The sequence below is a fragment of the Pseudonaja textilis genome, chromosome 5 (genome assembly GCF_049901715.1).
Source record: "Pseudonaja textilis isolate UNSWEBS1 chromosome 5, rPseTex1.2, whole genome shotgun sequence".
NCBI classification, from domain to species: domain Eukaryota; kingdom Metazoa; phylum Chordata; class Lepidosauria; order Squamata; family Elapidae; genus Pseudonaja; species Pseudonaja textilis.
In genome coordinates, this window is record NC_141994.1 from 62,426,108 (window position 1) to 62,448,052 (window position 21,945).

General features: G+C 41.1%; 1 protein-coding gene across 11 annotated transcripts in view; it reads left to right on the forward strand.

The window, feature by feature from the left end:
• Window positions 1-21,945, forward strand: part of CALD1 (caldesmon 1) — a 261,433-nt gene that overhangs the window by 134,288 nt on the left and 105,200 nt on the right. For 8 of the 11 annotated variants that reach the window (XM_026714604.2, XM_026714525.2, XM_087935120.1 and 5 more), the window contains one exon: window positions 14,821-14,929. In XM_026714604.2, coding sequence (XP_026570389.2) covers window positions 14,859-14,929 — 71 coding nt within the window. In that variant the 5' untranslated portion in view covers window positions 14,821-14,858. Of the gene's footprint in view, window positions 1-13,774; window positions 14,083-14,820; window positions 14,930-21,945 lie in introns of those variants that run through there. The other 3 variants (XM_026714450.2, XM_026715008.2, XM_026715087.2) reach the window with 1 other exon arrangement.

Below are 21,945 nucleotides of genomic sequence, written 5' to 3' on the forward strand. Positions count from 1 at the left end.
ACAAGTCAGATTTAGGCATTCATTGTTAATAAAAATGACAGCAAAATGATCATATGTGTGTGTGTCATGATGTCACAATACAGGGTCAAATGTCTTTGTAGGGTTTTACATGTCGATATAGCTGTGCAATATTCTTAGGTAAAGTAATATCTTTTTCAGAAAAATAAGCAAATGTAAGGAATGTAAGCAATTTAATAAAGTATGGCATTAAATGTTGTCTAAGTCAGTGGCCCTAACTTTTGGGCACTAGGGACCGGTTCCATGGAGAGGTTTTTCCATGGACTGGAGGGGGCGTGGTCAGTGATGGGATTCAAAATTGTTTACTACCGGTTCTGTGGACATGGCTTGGTGGGTGTGGCAGGGGAAAGATACTATAAAATCTCCATTCCCCACTCCAGGGGGAAGGTTACTACAAAATCCCATTCCCTCCCTACCCCACTAACCTGCTTTCCAGCTCCATTCTCCTGTGCGGGGCAACAAAAGAAGACCCAGCCAATCAGCTGGGACTTGGGAGGAAGATGGGGCAGGGGCCAGTCAGAGGTGGTATTCTCTGGTTCTCCGAACTACTCAAAATTTCTGCTACTGGTCAGGGATGGGATTCAAATTTTTTAACAACCTGTTCTGTGGGCGTGGCTTAGTTGGTGGGCATGGCTTGATGGTCATGTGACTGGGTGGACACGGCTTGGTGGTCATGTTATTGGCTGGGCATGGCCAACTCGACATCAATCACATCGAGGCATGCATCTCCTTTCCTGGCGTGACTGTGGGGATGCTGCAACAGTCATAAGTGTGAAAAACAGTCATTTTTTCAGTGCCATTGTAACTTTGAATGGTCACTCCACACAAGCAAAGTACCAGCAAAGGAGGAAAAAAAAAACTTCAGAGAAGTTCCAGAAACAGGAAGTCTAGTCCTGCCAAGAAAGTAATAAGGGTTAACAGAGAGGCAGTTTCAGTAAGCAACATCAGACCGTTTCCTTCCTGTCTTCCTTACAGGATTAGGCCAGTAATTTCTTCTAACAACCGGTTCTCCGAACTGCTTACAATGTTAACAACTGGTTCTAGAGAATAGGTGCGAACTGGTAGAATCCCACTCCTGCTACCGGTTCTCCAGAACTGGTAATGACCTGCTGAATACTACCTCTGGGCGTGGTTTTGTGTGCTGCCTATATCCCATGAATTGGGCTTTGCTTTTTGCATGCCACGGACTGGTGTAGGTTCATGGACTGGGAGTTGGGGACCCCTGGTCTAAGTGAAACAAATTATTTTTTATTTATGACTCCCAAGTTGTTAATCTAATTTTTGCAGATACATTATTTATCAGCCCTGGACTCTTGGCCGCTCCCTGATATCCCAGATGCATCCATGTAGAACTTTTATCAACCTGAATGAGGCATATATTGATTTAACATTTCTCCCATCATTAGAAGGTCTTGAAAGACTTAACGATGAACAGTTAGAAGAATGAAGGGAAGGGCTAAATGAAAACAAAAGTGTACATTCACATGACTTAATATGTTTATTTTGCTTGGAGTCCCAAATGAACTGTTCTGTTTGGAAAGAAGCAAGGTTTTTCACAGATTTTTTTTTTTTAAAGACTGATGAAGAAGTTCAGTATTTGCAGTGAAGATCGAAATACTGCCAAGTTTCCACTCAGGACACAGATGTGGTTATTTAAAAGGAACACCAAAGGAGAAATTGCTGACTCAAGATACATCTTATATAGATTCCTAGCCACACAAAGAAATATAAAAAAATGTTTGCTCCTTGGTTCCATCTAGTCATCATTCTGATTCTTGCAACCCAGATCTGTTGGTGTAGTTAAGCTGGTTTGTAGGGTGGAATGAGGTGGTTGTGCATAGCATAACTGCTAAGTTTGTTAAAGCTGAAGATTTCTCTTATGCATGCTGGACTTCTTTTTCATATTGCAGATCCTTTGTCATCCATAGCAGCCTTCATAATTCAGGGAGCAGGGTGGCCTGCTTATAAGAACTGGATTCTTGGTTGGCTCTTCTCTTCCTAGTTGTTGTTTGCATCTTATTCTGCCTTAGACAGTGTAGGTGGTTTGAAGAAGGGATAGCAGATGACACTGATTGGTGACAAAAAAGCAGATAGTGATGGTGCTGACTGAGCAGCGAAATGAGGATTGGTGATACTGTTGGTTAGGATAAGGGTGTAGACACAAGACTTTACAGTTGGTATTGCTAAAGAGAGGACCTTTAACTACTGTTCGGAGCTCAATGGTTGAATACTGGAATTTCTGTCTCACATTCTTCACTACTTATACATATGAGATATGTCAACCTTGTTAACTCTCAAGACTCTTTTTTCTGCTATGTATTCAAAATGGACTGTGATATATCTACATCCATAGAATATCTATTGCATATATCTCTACCTCTGTCTCTAGCCCTATCTCTATCCTCTATCCTCTATCCTCTATCCCTATCCCTATCCCTATCCCTATCCCTATCTCTATTCTCTAAATCTATCCACTAAATCTATCACTATCCCTATCCCTATCTCTATCTCTATCTTTATCTCTGTCCTCTATCTCTATCCCTATCCCTATCCCTATCCCTATCTCTATCTCTATCATCTCTATCCATATTAAGCATAGTTCATTCTAAATACATAGCAGGAAAAAGATCCATTAACAAGGTTGATACTATATAGTACTGTGAAGCCTCCTCCCAGAAGGCAACAAAGAAAACCAGTCATGGAGAGGATGTGTAGCTCTACTGACAATACTGTGGACCCTGGTCAAGCATCGCTTATATGCTACGTCCTGGATAGAAGGGATTGAACTTCCAATAATCTTTTCTGCTGTCCTCATCACTTTCTGCATAGCCTTCCTGTCCGAAACAGTTACACCTCCAAAACACAAAATAATGCAATATGACAGGATGCTTTCAAACGTCCCTCTATAGAAAGTGGTAAGGATAGGGGAAAGAGGATGTGCTCTTCTCATACGGCACAGAAAATACAAGTGCTGCTGTGCCCTTTTCACCAGTGTCTCACTTTTGAGAGAGACAAACAATAAAAAGGAATAAATGTAGGATATAAACAAACAAATAAATATGTACCAGTTGTAAATGAACCATTAGCAAAGATGGAATCTGGACTCTTTTTTCCCTCTCAGTTTCTGCAAGAAAAATTGCCCCTGTTTACAGCTGGTTTAAACTAGAGTCAATGATCCTCTTCTGTAGAACTTTTCCAAACATCTCTGAACAGATTTTGATAGAAAACAGATTTATTTGTTTTCCTTTAAGACAGACTAAGAACCTCATTCTTTTAGATACTGCAGAAGAATGCTTGACATGTGGTCAGATTAGGGTGCCAGTTTAAACAACTTATGCTCAAGACATAGTTGTGTTAGCTTGCTTCATTTTTTTTTTAGATGGAGATGGGTGGGGGGATTTGTTCTTTCTTCTTCCTTGGGTTGCTTGCTTGTGGTCCGACAGATGCTATTGCACACAAATAAAGCATTGCATTATATATACACAAGGGTTAGAATGCACAGTTTGCTCTCAGAATGAGCTATTCCATATCCTAAATGATGTCTTTAAGAATCAGTTCAAGTTGTCTCTCCAAAGTAACGAGGGTGGGCCATTCCACAGATAACTTCAGGCTGTCTCTTTTATAAACCTTTCTCCTTTCTTGGCACATTTCTGCAGATAATGTATTCATCAGCTGGGGACGATTGGCTACTTTCAGATATCTTCCAAGGATAAACCCATGTGGAACTTCTATAGAGGGGAATGAGGCATATATTGATTTAACATTTTGCCTATGATTAGACAATTTCATCACAGACTCTCAATATCAATTTCATTGGTTTATTGCTGTCATAGACCAGAATAAGTAGAGCAGGGGTGTCAAACTCGATTTCATTGAGGGCCGCCTCAGGGTTGTGTTTGACCTCAGGGGGCTGGGGTGGGCATGGTGAGCATGATGCCACTCATGTCTAGGTGCCTGTGGTGGCTTGAGTATTCTGCCAGAGAAAGAGGGCTCCTGAGCTCCATTTTCGGCTGGGATGGTCCCCTTCAACCTTCTGCCAGTGAAAACGGAGTTTGGGGGGCTGCGCAGCCCTTCCGACAGAGGTGGGTATTCAGCAGGTTCTGACCAGTTCTGGAGAACCAGTAACAGAAATTTTGAGTAGTTTGGAGAACCGGCAAATACCACTTCTGACTGGCCCCGCCCCCATCTATTCTCTGCCTCCCGAGTCCCTGCTGATTGGCTGGGTCTTCTTTTGTTGCCCTACAGAGAACGGAGCTGGAAAGCAGGTTAATGGGGTGGGGAGGGAATGGAAATTTTGCAGTAACCTTCCCCGAGGAATATGGAAGGAATGGAGATTTTACAGTATCATTTCCTGGAGTGAGGTGGGAATGGAGATTTTATAGTATCCTTCCCCTGCCATGCCTACCAAGCCACACCACGCCCACAGAACCGGTAGTAAAAAAATGTGAATCCCACCACTGCCTCCCGAGCTCCATTTTCGCTGGCAGCGGCACCGTGTATTAGTCTGCTGTTTCCAGGGTAGCCCCACAGACCAGATCTAAGCAACCTGCCAGCTGGATCCAGCCCACGGGCCTTGAGTTTGACACCCCTGAAGTAGAGTGTTCTGCGAATATATGTCTCTATCTTAGATGATAAAACTAAAACACAGTTATAAAACAGCCTAGCTAGCATCTATAAGTGAAGTCCAGGATGCAGCCTATAATGTAAAATTATATTAAAATTATATATTAGAATCATATTAAATGTGATTACGTCTAAAATTAGGGCTCTTTGGTGCTCTCTGAGTAGAAATGTCCCCAATTGCTTTTTCCAAGAGGCAATTGGACTTTCTTGTTTTTCTTTGAAGTCTTTTCACTTCTCATCCAAGAAGGTTCTTCAGCTCTGAGCCAAAGTCCAGTTGCCTCTTGGAAAAAACACCTTTGGGACAACCATGATGTGGATGACTGAGGCAGGCAGGCAGTTAAACTAATCTACAAGAACTTGATTTTTGTCTGCAACAAACCTTCTTTTAGTTAAACAACCAACAATTTAGAAAGATAGTATGTGTAGGAACCCCCACCCATCCCGAAGAATGAAATATTTTTGGAAATATTAAAAAGGCAGGATAAAATATTTCCCCTAAAGGAGAAATGGAGAAACATGTTTTAGAGGCAGGAAGCAGACTCCACTTTTTCTTAATAGCCAACAGCAGATGCCAGCACTCAAGGAGACAAAGAGCTTATTGAAAGAAGAAGCCAACTATCTAGATGGCTTTATTCCTAAGCAAAATAAATACTGCAGGCAGAAATCCATACAAGACAGGATATTTCAGAACTGCCTGCAGCAAAGCTTGACAGCTAACAAAGGCAGAATGATAGGATTAGAAGTAGCCCCTCACCCAAGATCCAGCACAGGACAAAAGCCATTAGCCACAATAGGAATTGTCCAACATCCTTTCAGAACACAAGCCCTTTCATTGCAATCCAAACTTCAAAGTCACAGAAACCTGGGAGCTCAGATAAATAATAAGCCAGAGGTTGACCAAATTACCTCAGACAGATCCTTAGGGTTTGCATTTCCTCTTTTACCTGTAGAGCCAGCTATGACCCCTACATAACCCCCATAGGAATCCGACAACAGGCAATAGAATATTAAAGGACATGTTCTTGCACAGGAATAGGAAGCTCAAATACAAAGCCCAAAGAAGGTATAACCCCACCCTCTCAACTCCATGTTGTCAGCTGCCCACTTGTGGTTCTGCTTCATCAATAATCCATCTTTCCAATAAGCCTCCATGTTTCCAGTGTCTTTCTCCTAGCTTGGAACTGAATCTGATGGATACTTCTTCCCACGTATGTATATATGGGGCTAAAGACTAGCGCTGCACCAGAGTTTGTGCTTGAGCAGGCCCCACAGGTGGGCCTAGCTGGTAAGAACCCTGCTCCCCAAAAATAGCCCAATGACCTGTGACTCCTATTGGAGTCAACCTACTGTAGGGCATAGTAGATACAGCTTAGCCAGGAATTAGGGACTGTGGAAACAATATAGTGAATGCACTAAAGACTGAACATTTTTGTTCCATTGCCAAAATGCCAGACAGCGCTGTGAGTTTCTCAAGGGGGGTGGGGAAGGAAAGGGAACAATTCAGCCCTTAAAGTGATTAATTGCTATATTTTGTGTATGATGACGTTGAGAAGCTCTACCAAAACCAAACAACCTAATTCTAAAAAAAAAAAAAAATATTCCATGGCAAAACGTAATGTCAAGCTGGAATTGCCAAAGATCCTAAACAATCTCAATAGTTAAGACTACAAGTTTCTTATCACCAGTTTGATACAGTAGAACCGTGTTTGATAGAGCAAGGTAATTGATGAAAGAAAGATTTTTCAAACTGTGGGAAGCTACCCCCCTGCCCCCCCCAACGCAGAAGAATGAAATATTTTGAGAAATATTTTTTAAAAAGGCAGGGTAAAATATTTCCCGTAAAAGAGAAATAAAAATCCTAAGGGAGACAGGAACTCAGAGCCCCAGCTTCCTGCCTCCAAGCATACTAAGCTGAGGCCAGCTTTTAGAAATGTAGATTTGGTAATCCATAACTCCCTGCAGCAAGGTCTGGCTCTGAACAAAGGTAGGGTTAACCTTCAGCCACAATTGAAATTGCCCAACAAGCCCCTTCATTGCATCATCCAAACTTCAACCAAACTTAAGCTCAGACAAACTCCTAGGATTTGAACATGGCCCTATGGGAGTCTGACAACAGCCAATAGAATACATGTTCTTGCACAGGAACAGGAAGTTCAAGAGCAAAGCCCAAGAGAAGATATAAATACACCTCACTCTCAACTCCATGTGGTCAGCTGCAGTGGTGGGACTCAATTTTTTTTGACTACCGGTTCTGTGGGTGTGGCTTGGTGGGCGTGGCAGGGGAAGGATAATGTAAAATCTCCAGTCAGAGGTGGGATTTGCTGGTTCTCCTAATTACTCAAAATTTCTGCTACCGGTTCTCCAGAACTGGTCAGGAACTGCTGAATACCATCTCTGGTCAGCTGCCCAGAACTATGTACTTGGTGGTTCTGCTTCACCGTTAAACCCTCTTTCCAATCAGCCTCCATTTTGTTTCCAGTGCCTTTCTCCTGGCTTGGAACTGAACCAGTTGGATATTTCTTCCAACAAAACGATAGGGTCTCATCTCCATCTGACCGTTTGGATTTTACCAGGGACATGGTTGGGGTTGCAACAAAATAGAAAGAAATGTATGATTGAGATGACACATGTAAACGCCTTATAGGAAATTGTTCGGAATGACAGCATGTATTTTTATTACTAATATTAACTAAGAAGCATTACTTACTTGTGTTACTACTACTTGTCTTACAATTTTGGGGTGCATTGCAAAGCAGTGATTGTTGTGTTGGAGATCTGCAGTAGGACCAGGGGTGGGATTCAGCCACCCTGGTCCTACTGCAGATCTCCAACACAACAATCACTGCATTGCAATGAACCCCAAAATTGTAAGACAAGGCTAGTTTGGCCGAATCGGATGTTAAATTTACATATGGTTTGCCAAACTGTGGTTGAACAGACCGGCTGACCCCTCCCACCCCGCCTCTCCCAGGAATCTCCACATGGCTCATTTTGGATGGAGGTAAGTGCAGGGTCTACGCGGAGGCTCTGGGAGGGTGAAAAATGTTCATCCCAGAAGTTCTGGAAGTCCAGAAACTGTTTCTGGCTTCTGGAGGGCCTCCGTAGGCTGGAGACCATTTTCACCCTCCCAGAGGCCTGAGGCAATCCTCCGGACTCTGGGGAAGGCAAAAAATGGCCCTCCCAGAAGTTCCGGTAGGCCATGCCCACCATGGCCACACCCACCCAGCAACTGGGCAGAGAACCAGTTGTTGGGATTTTTGAATCCCACCCCTGAGTAGGACATACTTGCATTGACCCAAAGGGCTAGATTTGGGGGTTCTTACTCCTTGTGCCACCCCCTGTGGGTTGATATCATTTCTTTGTAATGAAAACAGATCTTAAAAATAGATTTTATTTATTAAATTTATATGTCTGTCCACCTCACAAAAATAGGCACCTGACAACAAGGTACAAACAATAAATGTATGTCAAAAACCTATAATTATTAAAAAGTTTTTTAAAAAATCATAAGGCATACAGGAGATTTAATATTAATAATGAAGCCCTCTCAAGAACTCATCAGTCTTCCGGCATGTCCAGGCCGGAGGACATAGCCAGGTCTTGAGGGACATCCGGAAAATCTGTCATGGTGATGATAACTTCACTTAAGGATGTGTGTGGAGAGTATGTCACATAAAGGTGGGCACTCCAGATACCCAAAGCTATGTTGTACAGGTAATCTTTGACTTACGACCACAATTCAGCCCAAAATTTCTGTTGCTAAGTGAGATAGTTATTAAGTGAATTTTGCCCCCATTTTAGGACTGTTCTTGCCAAAGTTGTTCAGTGAATCACTGCAGTTGTTAAGTTAGTAACATGGTTGTTGAGTGAATCTGGTTTTTCCATGGATTTGTTTGTTAGGATACTAAAGGTCATCACATGTCCCTGGAACCCTGCAACCATCATAAATACACACCAATTGCCAAGTGTCTGAACACAACCATGGGGATGCTACAATGATCATGTGAAAAACACTCATGAAGTCCCTTTTTTCAGTGCCATTGTAACTTCACTCACTAAATGAATAGTTGTAAGTTGAGGACTACCTGTACCACAGACAACACACAGAGACACACACAGAGACACACAGACACTTAGACCTCTTAATAATCAGCAAACAAGCATTCACTAACACAGGATTGATTCTTTTTGCTTCTTTAGACTAGCAGCGTGCATTTATTTTATTTATTTGATTTGTCAATTGCTTACAAGATAATAGGTATAAGTATATACATACTTATGAATACATGAAATGAGTACATATAAGAAAAATAAAAGAAACAATAGGACAGGGACGGTAGGCACGTTGGTGCGCTTATGCACATCCCCTACAGATCTCTTAGGAAAGGGGTGAGGTCAATAGTAGACAGTCTAGGGTTAAAGTTTTTGGGGTTTGGGGAAGAAACTACAGAATCAGGTAGAGTATTCCAGACATTGACCACTCTGTTGCTGAAGTCGTATTTCCTGCAATCAAGTTTGGTGCGGTTAACCTTGAGTATGTATCTATTGTGTGCTCTTGTGTTTTTATGGTTGAAGCTGAAGTATTCATTGACAGGTAGGACATTGCAATGTATGATTTTATATACCATACTTAGATCAGACCGAAGACGGCGTAATTCAAGGTGTCCTAGGTTTAGAATTTCAAGTCTGGTGGCATAAGGTATTCTACAACGAGTAGAGGAGTGGAGAAGTCTTGTGAAATATTTCTGGACTTTCTCAACTGTGCTAATATCAGATACATAATGTGGGTTCTAGACTGATGAACTGTATTCGAGTATTGGTCTAGCAAATGTTTTGTATGCTCTAGTTCAGGGGTCCCCAACCACTGGCCCCCGGACCGGTACTGGTCTGTGGATCATTTTGTACTGGGCCACCTATTTTGCTTGTGCGCCGCCATCTTGTTTTGACGGCGCTTGAGAAAGTGCTTCCGGGTGAGCTTGTCGGTAGTCAGTTGAAAAGCGGCGTTTGGGTGCTGAAGGAATCCTCGTGCCTTAGTTTTGTCGAAGGGGTGGGGGGCGAAGAGCCGGAATGAAGAGCCGTCCCGATGGCGGTGGAGCCTCGCGTTACTCAGGAGGAGATTAAGAAAGAGCCTGAAAAGCCCATCAACCGTGAGAAGGTACAAAGGAGGTGTTGAAGGTGGCGGGGAGAAGTGGGGGACGGCTGGCTGGCCGGTTGCTCGGTTCGCCTTGCCTTGGTCGTGCGTGCTGGTGCCGGTACCATTCTGTGGATCATTTTGAACATTTTGTACCGGGCCGTGGTACAAAAAAGTTTGGGGGCCCCTGCTCTAGTTAGTAGTGTGATATTACCAGAGAAAAAGCTACGTAGGATTAGGCTGATGAGTATTCCAAGGTCCTTTACAGAGCTTGTATCATCAACAAGGTCTTGACTATTCAGCTTGTATTTTATTTTCTGATTTTTTTTTTTGCCAATATGTAAGACAGAGCATTTATTTGTTGAGATTTGAAGTTGCCATTTGTTTAACCATTCTGATACATAGTCAAGATCTTTTTGAAGGATAGCAGTATTGTCTGTGGTATTGAACAGCTTTACATCATCAGCGAAAAGAACACAGTTGCTCTTAATATGATCACATAGGTCATTTATGTAGAATATGAAGACAGTTGGTCCTAGAACACTGCCTTGGGGGACACCACTATTGACAGGTACAGAATTTGATAGGACACTCCCAATTTTGACCATTTGTTGTCTGTTTGACAGGAATGCTTCTATCCAGTTATGCAGTTGTCCAGAGACACCATAAGATTTTAATTTTAGGAGTAGTTTGTCATGTACCACTGAATCAAAGGCTTTACAGAAGTCTATGTAGATTGCATCTATTGCTTTGCTCTGATCGAGTTGTGTAGTCCATATGTTTTTGCAGTGTAAGAGTTGCACATTACAGGATAGTTTTTTTTCCTGAAACTAAATTGTTTATTGGAGAGTAGGTTGTTTGTCTCTAAGTGGAGGATGATGGATTGGTTAATAATTGATTCCATGACTTTACAGGTGATGCAGCATAAGGAGATTGGTCTGTAATTTTCAACTAGGCTGGGGTCTCCCTTTTTGAAGATGGGGATGACTGTGGCTTGTGACCATAGGTTAGGCAAAGAGCTGGTCCTGAAAGATTTTTCAAAGATTATGCTTAGAGGTTCGGCTATGGCAGTGGATAGCTTTTTAAAGAAGTAGGCACATATTCCATCTGGTCCAATAGATAGAGACGGTTTTAGATTGCGTAGCGCTTTTTCAACATTGTCTTCTGTAAAATCAATATGTATTAGATCATTGTAGTTGTCTGTGGTTCGGCTAGGAAATACTGGGCATGATCCATTGCTGTTTACAAATCTGAGCCGAAGAATGTGTTAAAGAGGTTGGCTTTAATAGTGTCATCGTTGCAGTCTTTACCATTAGGTCCTATCAGGGGTGAGATGGACCTTGAGTCTTTTAGTTTGTTGTTTACAAAATTGTAGAAAGCACGGGTGGGATTGGTGCATAGGTTTTCCTCTTGTTTAATGTGATAATTGGTGCATTCAGTCTTTATCTGGTGGCATAAATTTTTGTATCGGCTTTTGAAATTGGCAATGTGACCAGATTTGTTTTTCTACCAGAGTGATCTCTTTATGGATTGAAGTTTCCTTATGGTTATGGGTAATCTGTTTTTTGTTTTTGTTTTGGGAGTTGTCGTTGGTACATATAGTTTGATGACTCTTTTGACTTCAAGTAAAAATATGTTGTAATGGTCTTCAGCAGTACTGCATCTAGTGAATAGAGATTGCCAATCAAGGGATGAGAGATCTTTGTTATAAGATCATAGTTGCCTTTTTTGAAGTTATAATTGGGGATTACGTCATTGTGATGATTTTTGTGTGGGCATATGTTGAGACAAAAGTCAATCATATTGTGGTCACTGCTGGAAAAGGGTTCTTTAGTTTGTATTCCGTAAATTAAATTCAAACTATTGCAGAAGATGAGATTGAGGCAGTTTAGTCTAGTGTTGTTGGTTACTAGTTGTTCCAGTCCCAGATTTGTAACAGCATTGTAGAAGGTTGCGTGTATGGGTTCAGTTGTACATTCATTTAGGGTCCAGTCAATATGAGGTAGCTTGAAGTCACCAAGAAAGATAAAAGTGTGTGGGCAGGATGCTGCCCATGTTAGTAGTGTATTTAGCTTGTTTCATGTTCAATGTCATAATCAGGTGCTCTGTAACATAGTAAGAATCGAAATGTGATATTTAAGGATAGTTCACAGATGATGGTCTCAGGAAGAGCAAACTCCTGGATAACTTGGATGTTTTTTAGATGTAAGGACTTTTTATAGAAGATAGCAATACCACCTCCTCTACGAATTTCATGATCTGATCGGTAAACATGATAGTCTCTTACTATGGTAATGGAGTCAGGGAGAGAAGTGTTGAGCCATGTTTCACAGACAAATATGATGTCGAATTTAGCCATATTTAATAAGAGGAGAAATTAAGGTATTTTATTCACAAGGCTTCTTGCATTGAGTAGCTTGCATTTAAGGCCAGCTGTAGTTGGAATTGATGTAGTTGGGGCATGCGTGCCTAGTCTTGGGTGATGGTGGATTGGTTGAAGTAGGATTGTGGTTGAAGGTTAAAGCTGAGTTGCAGGTTGTGTGACTTATTTTTGATACAGTAAGCATGGTAGTCAATGTACAGGTCCTTCTCTCCATTGTCTAGACATTTTTTGAGTTCAGTGCGGAGTACACAGGAGCGGGCATGTTGCTGTATGATTAGGTCAGGGTGAGAACGGAGGTTCTTATGGTTGGTGTTGGTTTTGGCGAGTGAATTTATAGTGTAAATGAATTTACATTTGCTTGATTCATTTTTGCAAATGACCCTGCAGAAGCGTGGGGCCACAGAACCGTCTCTGTTTTTGAGCTCTCAGCCAATACGGGAAATGTCAAGTATTTCATTAGGGGAGATGGTTGATGCTTGATAATCACTGATGATGTTTCAGACAGTTGTGATGTCATCATTATCATTGATGTCCTCTAGACCAAATAAGATGGCGTTTGGATGTTTCCGTTCATGCTCAACAGCTTCTCTGATGAGGACTAGGATATCATTATTTGTCTGGCTTATGTTTTTTTTGTGGATTGGGTTGTGGATTGGGTTGTGGATTGGGTTGTGGTTGTTAGGTAGAGATGTGGTTTGTAGCTATTGGATGTTCAGGTTTTTGCGTTGTGTCTTTTTTTTCAAGGTTGGATAATCTTTCTTTTAAAGCATCCAGGGATGCTACTATGGTGTCAAGGGATGTTATTTGTGTTTCAATGGTATCAACTCTTTCCAACAGATCCAGTTTGGGTCTGCATGATTTGCAGAGATATGGAAACTCATTGGATGATTCTAGGTATTGAATCATTTGCTCAGGTAATCCCAAGGAGTCATGATGAGCGTATTTGTTACATAGAGAACATTTGATGGAGTTTTCATTACCCTTTAGAGTTTTGTAGCATTTAAGGCATGTGCAGGAGTCTTGGTGGGGATTACTTTCTCTTTAGGTTGTGGTTTGGCATTGGATTTTTTTCTGGCATGGTAGATTTGTTAAGATGGTACGTTGATTAAATTAATTAATGGAACAATTTTGGGTAATCAATATAGCCAATATCACACCAATCAATCAATTGCAGTAATTTCTCTAAAATAATTTTCCTAAGCAACAATCAGCCTAATCAATTAATTACACTAATCGCTAATCAATTATTTACACTAATCATTAATCACACTGTTTAATTAAATTCACTAAATCACTGATTTTACTAATCAATTAAATTACACGAATCTTGATCTTTTAAACTAATCAGTAATCACACTATTTGCACTAAAAACTCTAATCACACGAATCAATTAAAACAATAAATCAATTAAACCATTAATGAAATATTTTATAGAAATTGATTATCTAATCATTGATATAGGTGATGAGGCATTCATCTCCTGTTTGCCCAGTTTAAATTCACTGTAAAAATGTCTGCATTTGGACTGCCATAAAAACTTGGAAATTTTGAAAGGAGGAGGGGAAAGTTAGTTTAAAAAAAAAAAAGAGGGGGGAGAAAGAAAAGGCACCCTGAGTGCAGAGTCTACGCTAGAATTCCAAAGGAAGTTGAGGGCCTCCAGCTCAACACAGGAAACGCTCTTGGAGCAGGCCTTAAATGCTAGATTCCAGGCAGAGTTTAACTAACCACTGACAGCTCTGTAAACAAAGCTGGGACAAAAAGAGAACAGCTTTCCCTTTTCTGGCAGTCATTTTTAGTTGGTGGGCCTGCAGGAGAATTCTCCTATATTTGTCTCGATAGGATATAAATCAAAGCCTGAAAGGGTTTTGCGCATGAAGGAGTTATAAGGGAGCAAATATTTTATGGAGTAAACCTAACAAGAAGAAGGTAGGTGCTGATTTAAATCGCAGATGCTTCTATCTTGTCCAATTCTGTTTTTCCCCACCCTCCATCCCTCTCTGCACCTCAACTTTCGGTTTTAATTTTTTTAAAGGAGGATTTAGAGCAATATTTTAAAGGAAGGGGGGGTGGTATTTTAACCATTTGCTTCTTTTTTGTTCCTACCGAGGGCAGAATTTCCATTTTTAACCTTTTCAAAATGCATGCTTGTAGCTTTGTGATCAGCAAAGAAAGTAGCATTAAAGTGCAAGGTACTATTGTGTTGTTGGGAAACTGTTTTTGACCGTTACGAATTCTTTTCTGACTGCTTCACATCTGCAGTGGTGAAAATCTGAGGCTACAGTGAAATAACCTCCTTTGTGGCTTCCAGTTATCATCGTGGCAAATTTGCGCATCTCGCTTAAAATTATCATTGTTATTTTTGCTAAACATGTATAGTGGGAGGAAGATGCCAGTCTGCATAAATAGTTCTTTTAAGACATACCCCATCTGCTTCTTTCATCAAATGTAAAATGCTACAGCTTTGTTTTAATTTCCAGCAAGGAAGCTGACTCCCAAAGGGGAACTTGTTAAAACATTTAATAAAATTTTTGGTGATTCTGAAGAATCTTTTTAACTGTGGATGCGAACATGACTATACTTGGATATGATTCTGTCAATGGGAGGCTTCATTTCCATGTCCAGTTCTGACTCTCCCCCCCCTCTTTCTCTCTTTCTCAAATTCAGTCTGATTTGGGGGATTTATCTGAACTTGAATATATATCATGGACGACTTTGAACGTCGCAGAGAACTTAGGAGGCAAAAACGGGAGGAAATGCGCCTGGAAACAGAGAGGTGGGTAATATTTGAGAATATTTGACTGTGCCTGATTTTTAATATATTTTTTTAAAACATTGACTTTGAAACTTCATCCACTTAATAATCTGGGTGCAAATCAACCTATTGCATGGTCCAGATGTTTGCAAAAAGAAACAACAACACTATAGCTCCTCTCTGTGAAGGCTTTCTGCAAATTCTGTGTGGCCTCAGTTGTGCCTTCGGAGAGAATTCCTGAATTGGAAGAGGCGACAGGAGACAGATATGAAGCTTGTTTGGTGTTTATTGGTTTTATTAGAAGGGAGCAGGAGGAGCTGGTAATAGCCCAGTTCAAAGTGTCTAACCAGTATTACGTAGATGTGTGATTGTGTCAGACAGCCTGCGATAGGATGCTCGATAGGCTTTGGAACACTTTTAATGTGTTCCAATAGTCGATTATGCATCAGTAAATATTGTTTATTTATTATTAATGCAGACAATGCCTGATTTTAGTGAAGTCTTTCAGATTCAGTCCCATAGAACTGAACATTGCTTTCTTGGATGATGTTTGCTTTTTATGTAAAGTAATTCAACATTGGCGTCTGATAGATTAGATGTAGGATAAACCAGCAAAGATTCCAGGGTCTTGAGGATATCTGTCTGATGACATATCTCAGCAGCATTCCCCTGTGCAAGAATCTAGGTAAAGGAGTTGTTTAATCCTTTCTCCTTCATTTAGAGCTTTCCCCCAACATACTACCTGTGTAGGGATCAAGGGCCAGACCCCAAAGCAGCTGAGGCGTCCCTGGGGGAATTTTGCAAACAATTACTGTTGTTCCCTTGGAGAAATTGGTTAAGAAGAATTACTTGTCTAGAAATGAGAACGGATCTGCAACTCCTACTTGACCCCTGGCTGGCATGGGCCGCTTGCCACTTGCTAAGTGCAGAGATGGATGGCATCTTCTCCCATTCCCAGCCCATCGCAAAGGCACCCCGCCAGTTGTTATTCAAAACGGTTGACCAAGCCATGATAGTGGCTTCATTCTTACTGATCTGGTAGGAGCTCAAGCTCCGATTCACTGCAGTGCCTGAGAGCCAGTGGTGAGATTCAATTTTTTTTTAACTACTGGTTCTGGCGGGGGTGGCTTGGTGGGGGCGGCAGGGGAAGGATACTGTAAAATCTCTAGTCAGAAGGGGGTATTTGCTGGTTTTTTGAACTACTCAAAATTTCCACTACCGATTTTCCAGAACCGGTCAGAACCTGCTGAATACCCCCTCTTCTGAGGGCCCCTCTCCCTTCCTTTGACTAGTCATTCCCCTGGATCACCAGTTGGTATATTCTGTACTGGCTGGCAGTTGCTTTTTTTCTCCAGATAATCTTGCGATTGTTTCAACAATGTCTATCTAAGTCAATGATCTATCCTCAGCCATAGAAGCTCATACTCTTTTCACACTTATATTGTCTACTTTCACTTTGTGCCTAGATTGAGAGAAGGATGTTTCCCTTGCTTTCTCACCTCCTGCAAAGCTTCCCTTGCCTTTATTTTTATTTTAAAAATAACATCTTTAAGTTGCCCATAAGAAAGTTGCTATCTTGTTTCCATGAAATTGAAGGCTTGCATCTTCTTTGCTACAAATTTTTCATAGACTTAGAGAGGAACACAGGGATGAAAGAGCAACTTATTCCCCGTTGCTTTGGTTATTCTAGCATCACAGTTATGGTGGTGCCATAAAGGGAAAAGACAAAAAAAAAATAAAAAAAACCCACCTAAGAAGGATCTACATTAGTGACAAGGCAGATATGGTGGGAAAAGAGATGAAGCCACTTATATGAGTGGCATCTAAGGTGCACATGAGGAGAAGTAGCCCCTAAAAGGAAAATGCAGACACTAGTAGGCTGGTCCACACAAGAACCAGCCAGTGAGGATGAGAAGGGCACCATCTGGGAACAACTACACAAGTCTTACGATGGCTGTAATCCAGATAAAGCACTAGCCAAGCCCTATTGCCAATCCACTGCAGTGTGGACTGAAAATTGAAACTTGAAGCTATCTTAAGAAACAGATCAGAACAGCACGTGGGACAAGAAGCGTAGGCTCCAAAATGGAGATCATGAGTAGAAGTAGACGCCACTGCTGAAGGAGGTAAATATTTTCTCTTCTCGAATTGTTGTAGAGTTCAAATAATCTGCCAGTCAGGTATTCGGGTTATTTTGTCCCAGTGACGTATGCATGAAGGGACAGTGCTGAGAAGCTGGACGTGACATTGTTGTTGCTTTTAATTGACTTCCTGATTTAATCAGTTTGAAAATCAAGGATGCACATGCACATTCTTCATTATTTGCTGGAATTGCACCCCAAGGAAGCTTGGACAAGATGTCCTTGGTGTTTTCCCCCTCTATAATGCTAATGTAGTATTAATGCTACAGTCATTCTCTATTTCTGTCAGAGGCAAGTAGGTACCATGTCCTACTGATAGGATAATAAGAAATACTTTCCTTGGAAGAACCTGGCCTTCTTTTGTTCCTCTCTCTTCTTCAGCCCATGAAGAGTTCAGGTGATCTAGCTCCAACTAGGAGGATCAGCAGCAAAGCCAGTAGATACCAGGGACTGGCCAAGGGACTCTGGCTTAGGAGGGCATATTCCCAGCCAGTGTCCAGCAAAGGATTATTTAACCACAGATCTGACTATAGCATTGGTTGAAGGTATGTCCCAAACATCATTGCCTAAAGGGCATGTAAGCCTCTTCATATGGGCCCTTCTCAAAGATTGTGGCCCATGTTTATCATGTGCTTAAGCTACATTTTCTGGGTTGGAAATCATATTTGAAGGCACAGTCTCACTTGAAATGAAATGTTATGTTAAAACAGGACAGCAACCAGCTACCGAGGAGAAAACCACTGTTGTTTTTTGCACTAATAGACACAACAAAGGATAGGAGAACATATTCTAAAACATCAGCCCCCAACCTTTCTGGCTCTTTGAACTGGCGGGAGTGGGAGGGAGATGATTTTGCCTGTGCAACCTAGATCCCGCACATGCACAAATGAAACTTTATGCGCTCACCCACCACTTGCACGGCCTGGTTCCCAGCAGTCTGCAGATTGGGGATTGGGCAACCCCTGTTCTAAATAACAAAAACATGGCACATTTTTCTCTCTCCCCAACTGACTGCTAAATTCTGAGAACACCTGCAAATGTGTGAATGCAATGTCAGTTCATCTGCCTCTAGTTATCCCTGAGCAGAAGATCCAGCTAGCATTTTAACTCATTTCTTTATATAGGGTGGGGTCATAAATGGAATCTGAAGCAGTATACAGTACTCCTTTGTACTTTGTCAAGAGAGCGTTACCCTTTAGAATGTGCTAGTAATGCTTAACTTTCATGTGCAAAAGGCCAGGTCCACACATGAAGGTCCAATTAAATTGATTTATTGCCACATAGTCTATGCTTAAGAATCTTCTCATCTAATGTTAGCACCTGCTTGGAGTCAGATAAGTATGAACAGAATTCAAGGATGTGTGTGGACTTAAGTCTGCTTATGGCTACTTAGGGATTCTAGGCTGATTTCTCTTTTATCTCCACCTCCAGGTTCTGCCATTTCTTCTCCTACATAACTGGAGCTTAAATCTACTATTTAGTCTAAGATTCATTTCTGGAGCATGTAAAACAACGAGCATGTACCAATTTCCACCCTATTTCTTCTCCTGCTAATTAAAGAGCAGAAATAGCTCCCCCCCAAATATTTAAAAGTAGGAGGCTTGTAGTTTCTAGGCCAGCTAAAACCTTAACACCTCTCTCCTCCAATAATGTTCCATGGATAAAACCACATCTCTTTAGTTATTTGGAAACTACAGTTTAAGTTTTGGGGTTAGCTGGATTTACACAGCCCACTAGCCTAAAATAGGATTCGATGGTTTGTGGTCCAGCTTGCTGTGGGAGATCCAGCAGTTCCATTAGCATAGTTTGTAAGCCATACCATCTGAGTAAACCACAACATGGCTTATTTTGGATCATAATGTTATGTGAACACAGCAATTATGCCTTAACCTGGCTTTAATAAAGTTAGCCAAGCTCTGAACCATTGGTCAGTGGAAAAAGTCATAAAGCGGTTATTAGCAATACAGAACTCTTGCTATTTTCATGTTTCTTTTTGTCCTTTTCTTGGTGATGTCTGGAATAATCAGAGTGATGACAAGTATGGTTATCCTTGTGTTGAATGTTCTTCTACTATCAAAGGTAGGGAACTATGGCCCTGACTTGTGGACTTCTACTCCCAGAATTCCTGAGCCAGTTGAAGTCCACAAGTCATACAAGGGCCATAGTTCCTCAACCCCGTTCCACTGCATGTCTTCAACACAGGTTCTTCTCAAGGGCAGGAGTAGGACACCATGTCATGTCTTATGCTTAACTCCACAGGTGGCATGAGAGAGGAATTTGTTTACATCACAATGTTGTTATTATTACTTCAGTTTACATCTGCCTTCCTGTCCATAAAGCACTCATGTAAACTGAACTTAATTTGTCTTCCAGACCAATACACGAAACCAAACTTAGGTCTGCTTTGAAATTCTCTGCATTTTTACTGGTTCTTTAATGGTGGTTTGCTAGTTAAATAATTATTAAAGGAAAGTCTGCATGAATATGGACCACCTGCCAACCTACTTTTCTTAGAGGAAATTGTGCCAATCTATACTTTAGGAAATATTTCAAACAAAAATGCATTTTGGGGAAAAACTACTCATGCAAATTTTGAGATAGATTTTTTTAAAAAATAGGTCAGCAAACCAATAAAGGAAACTAAACTTGCAAATACAAAAATGAGCAAGTGAGATTGCTAGAGTGAGAAGAATTGAAACTGAGAGACCGGCCCATTTCTACTGCCTTCTGCTTAAATCAGATACCTTCCAATTGTGATAGGATTGCAACTTGCAGGATTTGAGCATATAGACTGGCATTTGGGAAATGGCTGTCCCATTATTTCTGGAGAAGACACAATTTCCCCACAACTGGGAGAAGCCATTAGAGACATTATTTTTTTAAAAAAAAGAGAACGAGAATGTTCATTAGAAGCAGCCCTCCCCTTAGAAGAAATAGTGTTGACCTCTAAATGAATCTAATTTACCTGGCCATAATTCCTCCAATTTGGTTCTTCTTCTATAAACCAATGAAATAATTCAGCATTGTGGAAAATATCCCTTTTGCATTTTCTCAGTTCCCAGAACAACTAAAAGAAATTTGGTTAGTGTTCCAAAACTATTGATGAAAAAAAAAAAAGTAAAGTGACAACATAGCCCACATTGGCACACCTGGGAATATGTTTGTATTACTGTAGCTATCAACAGATTAACAAATGATGAATGCACTACTATAAGAGAAGGAGTGGCAGAGCCTGGGGGGAGGGGGGATCAAGAAAGTAATTAATCTAGAGTTGAGGCATTCCCACAATTGGTCTAAGTCCAACCCTTCTTGAATTCTGTTAACTCTTTATCTAGTACCAGTTTAACGTTGATGGACTAGATTCTTCTGTATATATACAGCTTGACTGGAGCTTAAGGTATGGCCCTGATTCTTTGCATCTGATAACTATGGTAACTAATTATAACAATTGGTATGTTAAAAATAGTTCCAAAATCCATTGTACCAATAGAGGAGAATATTTGTAGTTTGAGATTGAAATAAGAAGTCCTTTGTGCTCCTTTGAGCTTGCTTGTTTTCTTGTAGATATTTCATTGTAGATATTTCGAACTGGATAACATTATCAGATGATGATGTTATTCAGGGATGGGCTTCAAAATTTTTAGCAAGGGGTTCTCTGCCTGGTTGCTGGGTTGCTGTGGCCATAGTGGGTCTGGCCTAGTCAGCCTCCTGCACCACTGCAGGGGTGTTTTTGCCTTCCCTGGGCTCCGGAGGCTTTCCTTGAGCCTCTGGGAGGGCGAAAACGGCCTCCCCAGGCTCCAGAGGCTCTCTGGAAGCTGGAAACGGGCTCATTTCTGGCTTTCCTAAACTTCCAGGAGGCCTGTTTTTCACCCTCCCTGAGCCTCCACTTGTGCCCTGCACTTACCTGCATCCAAAACAGGCCGCGTGGGGACTCCTGGGAGAGGTGGGGCTGGGTGGGGGGGGCCAGCCAGGAGTGGGATTTGGGGGTTCTCCGAACTGCACAGAAACTTAGCTAGGGGATCTCTTGAACCCCTGCAAACCGGCAGCAGCCCTTTAGTTTGGGTAATGAAATGTCTGCAAGAAAACAACCAAGCTCAGAGAACATCTAGGATCCCTCAAAATCCATTGTTTTAGCAACATATTAGCACATTTCATGGAACTTTTGTATTACTCAGAAAGAGTACAAAATTCATTTCCCATAATTCCTGAATTAAATTTAGAAATTTGACATTTTTGGACGAATACCATGTCGGTTTGGATGTATATCTTCTAGAAAGCCTTGCCTGTTATTGGTTAGTTTTCAATCTGAGCACGGCATTCTCCACGATATGGTTAAGAAAATGACAGGATTATATTTTTTAAAAAAATCTACTGTAGGAGAAACTTTATAAATCATGAGGATAATTCTGAACTAAAGTATTATTTTTCAGAGAGATTATAGAATTATGCTTTATATTGAGTTTGGCAATCAGTCAATATAGTTTAATATGATCTGCATCAACTTTCTCACTGTTAGATCTCTGGCTGGTTGAGCTACTTTTCTTAAAATCTGAGTTTAGTGACCATTTGACATTACAATGGCACTGAAAAAAGTGCCTTTGGGCTGATCCACTATCAGAAGACCAATCAAATCCCTAAGAGGTATTCATATTCTAAAACAACATTCTTATATTGACACTGTCCGATGAATTTTAAAATTCTCATGCCCTTATTTCCACATGGAAAGCAAAGATGCTTAGCGGACATTAGTTTTGCTGCAGGAAAATAACTATGCTAGAATATTTGGGCAGTTGAAAAACTGAAACACGACAGCACTTTCCATGTGCAGCATATAGCTTGACCTCCAGGCTAATGCAACTGGCAAAAACTTTTGTAAAGTCATCGTGATATTTTAAC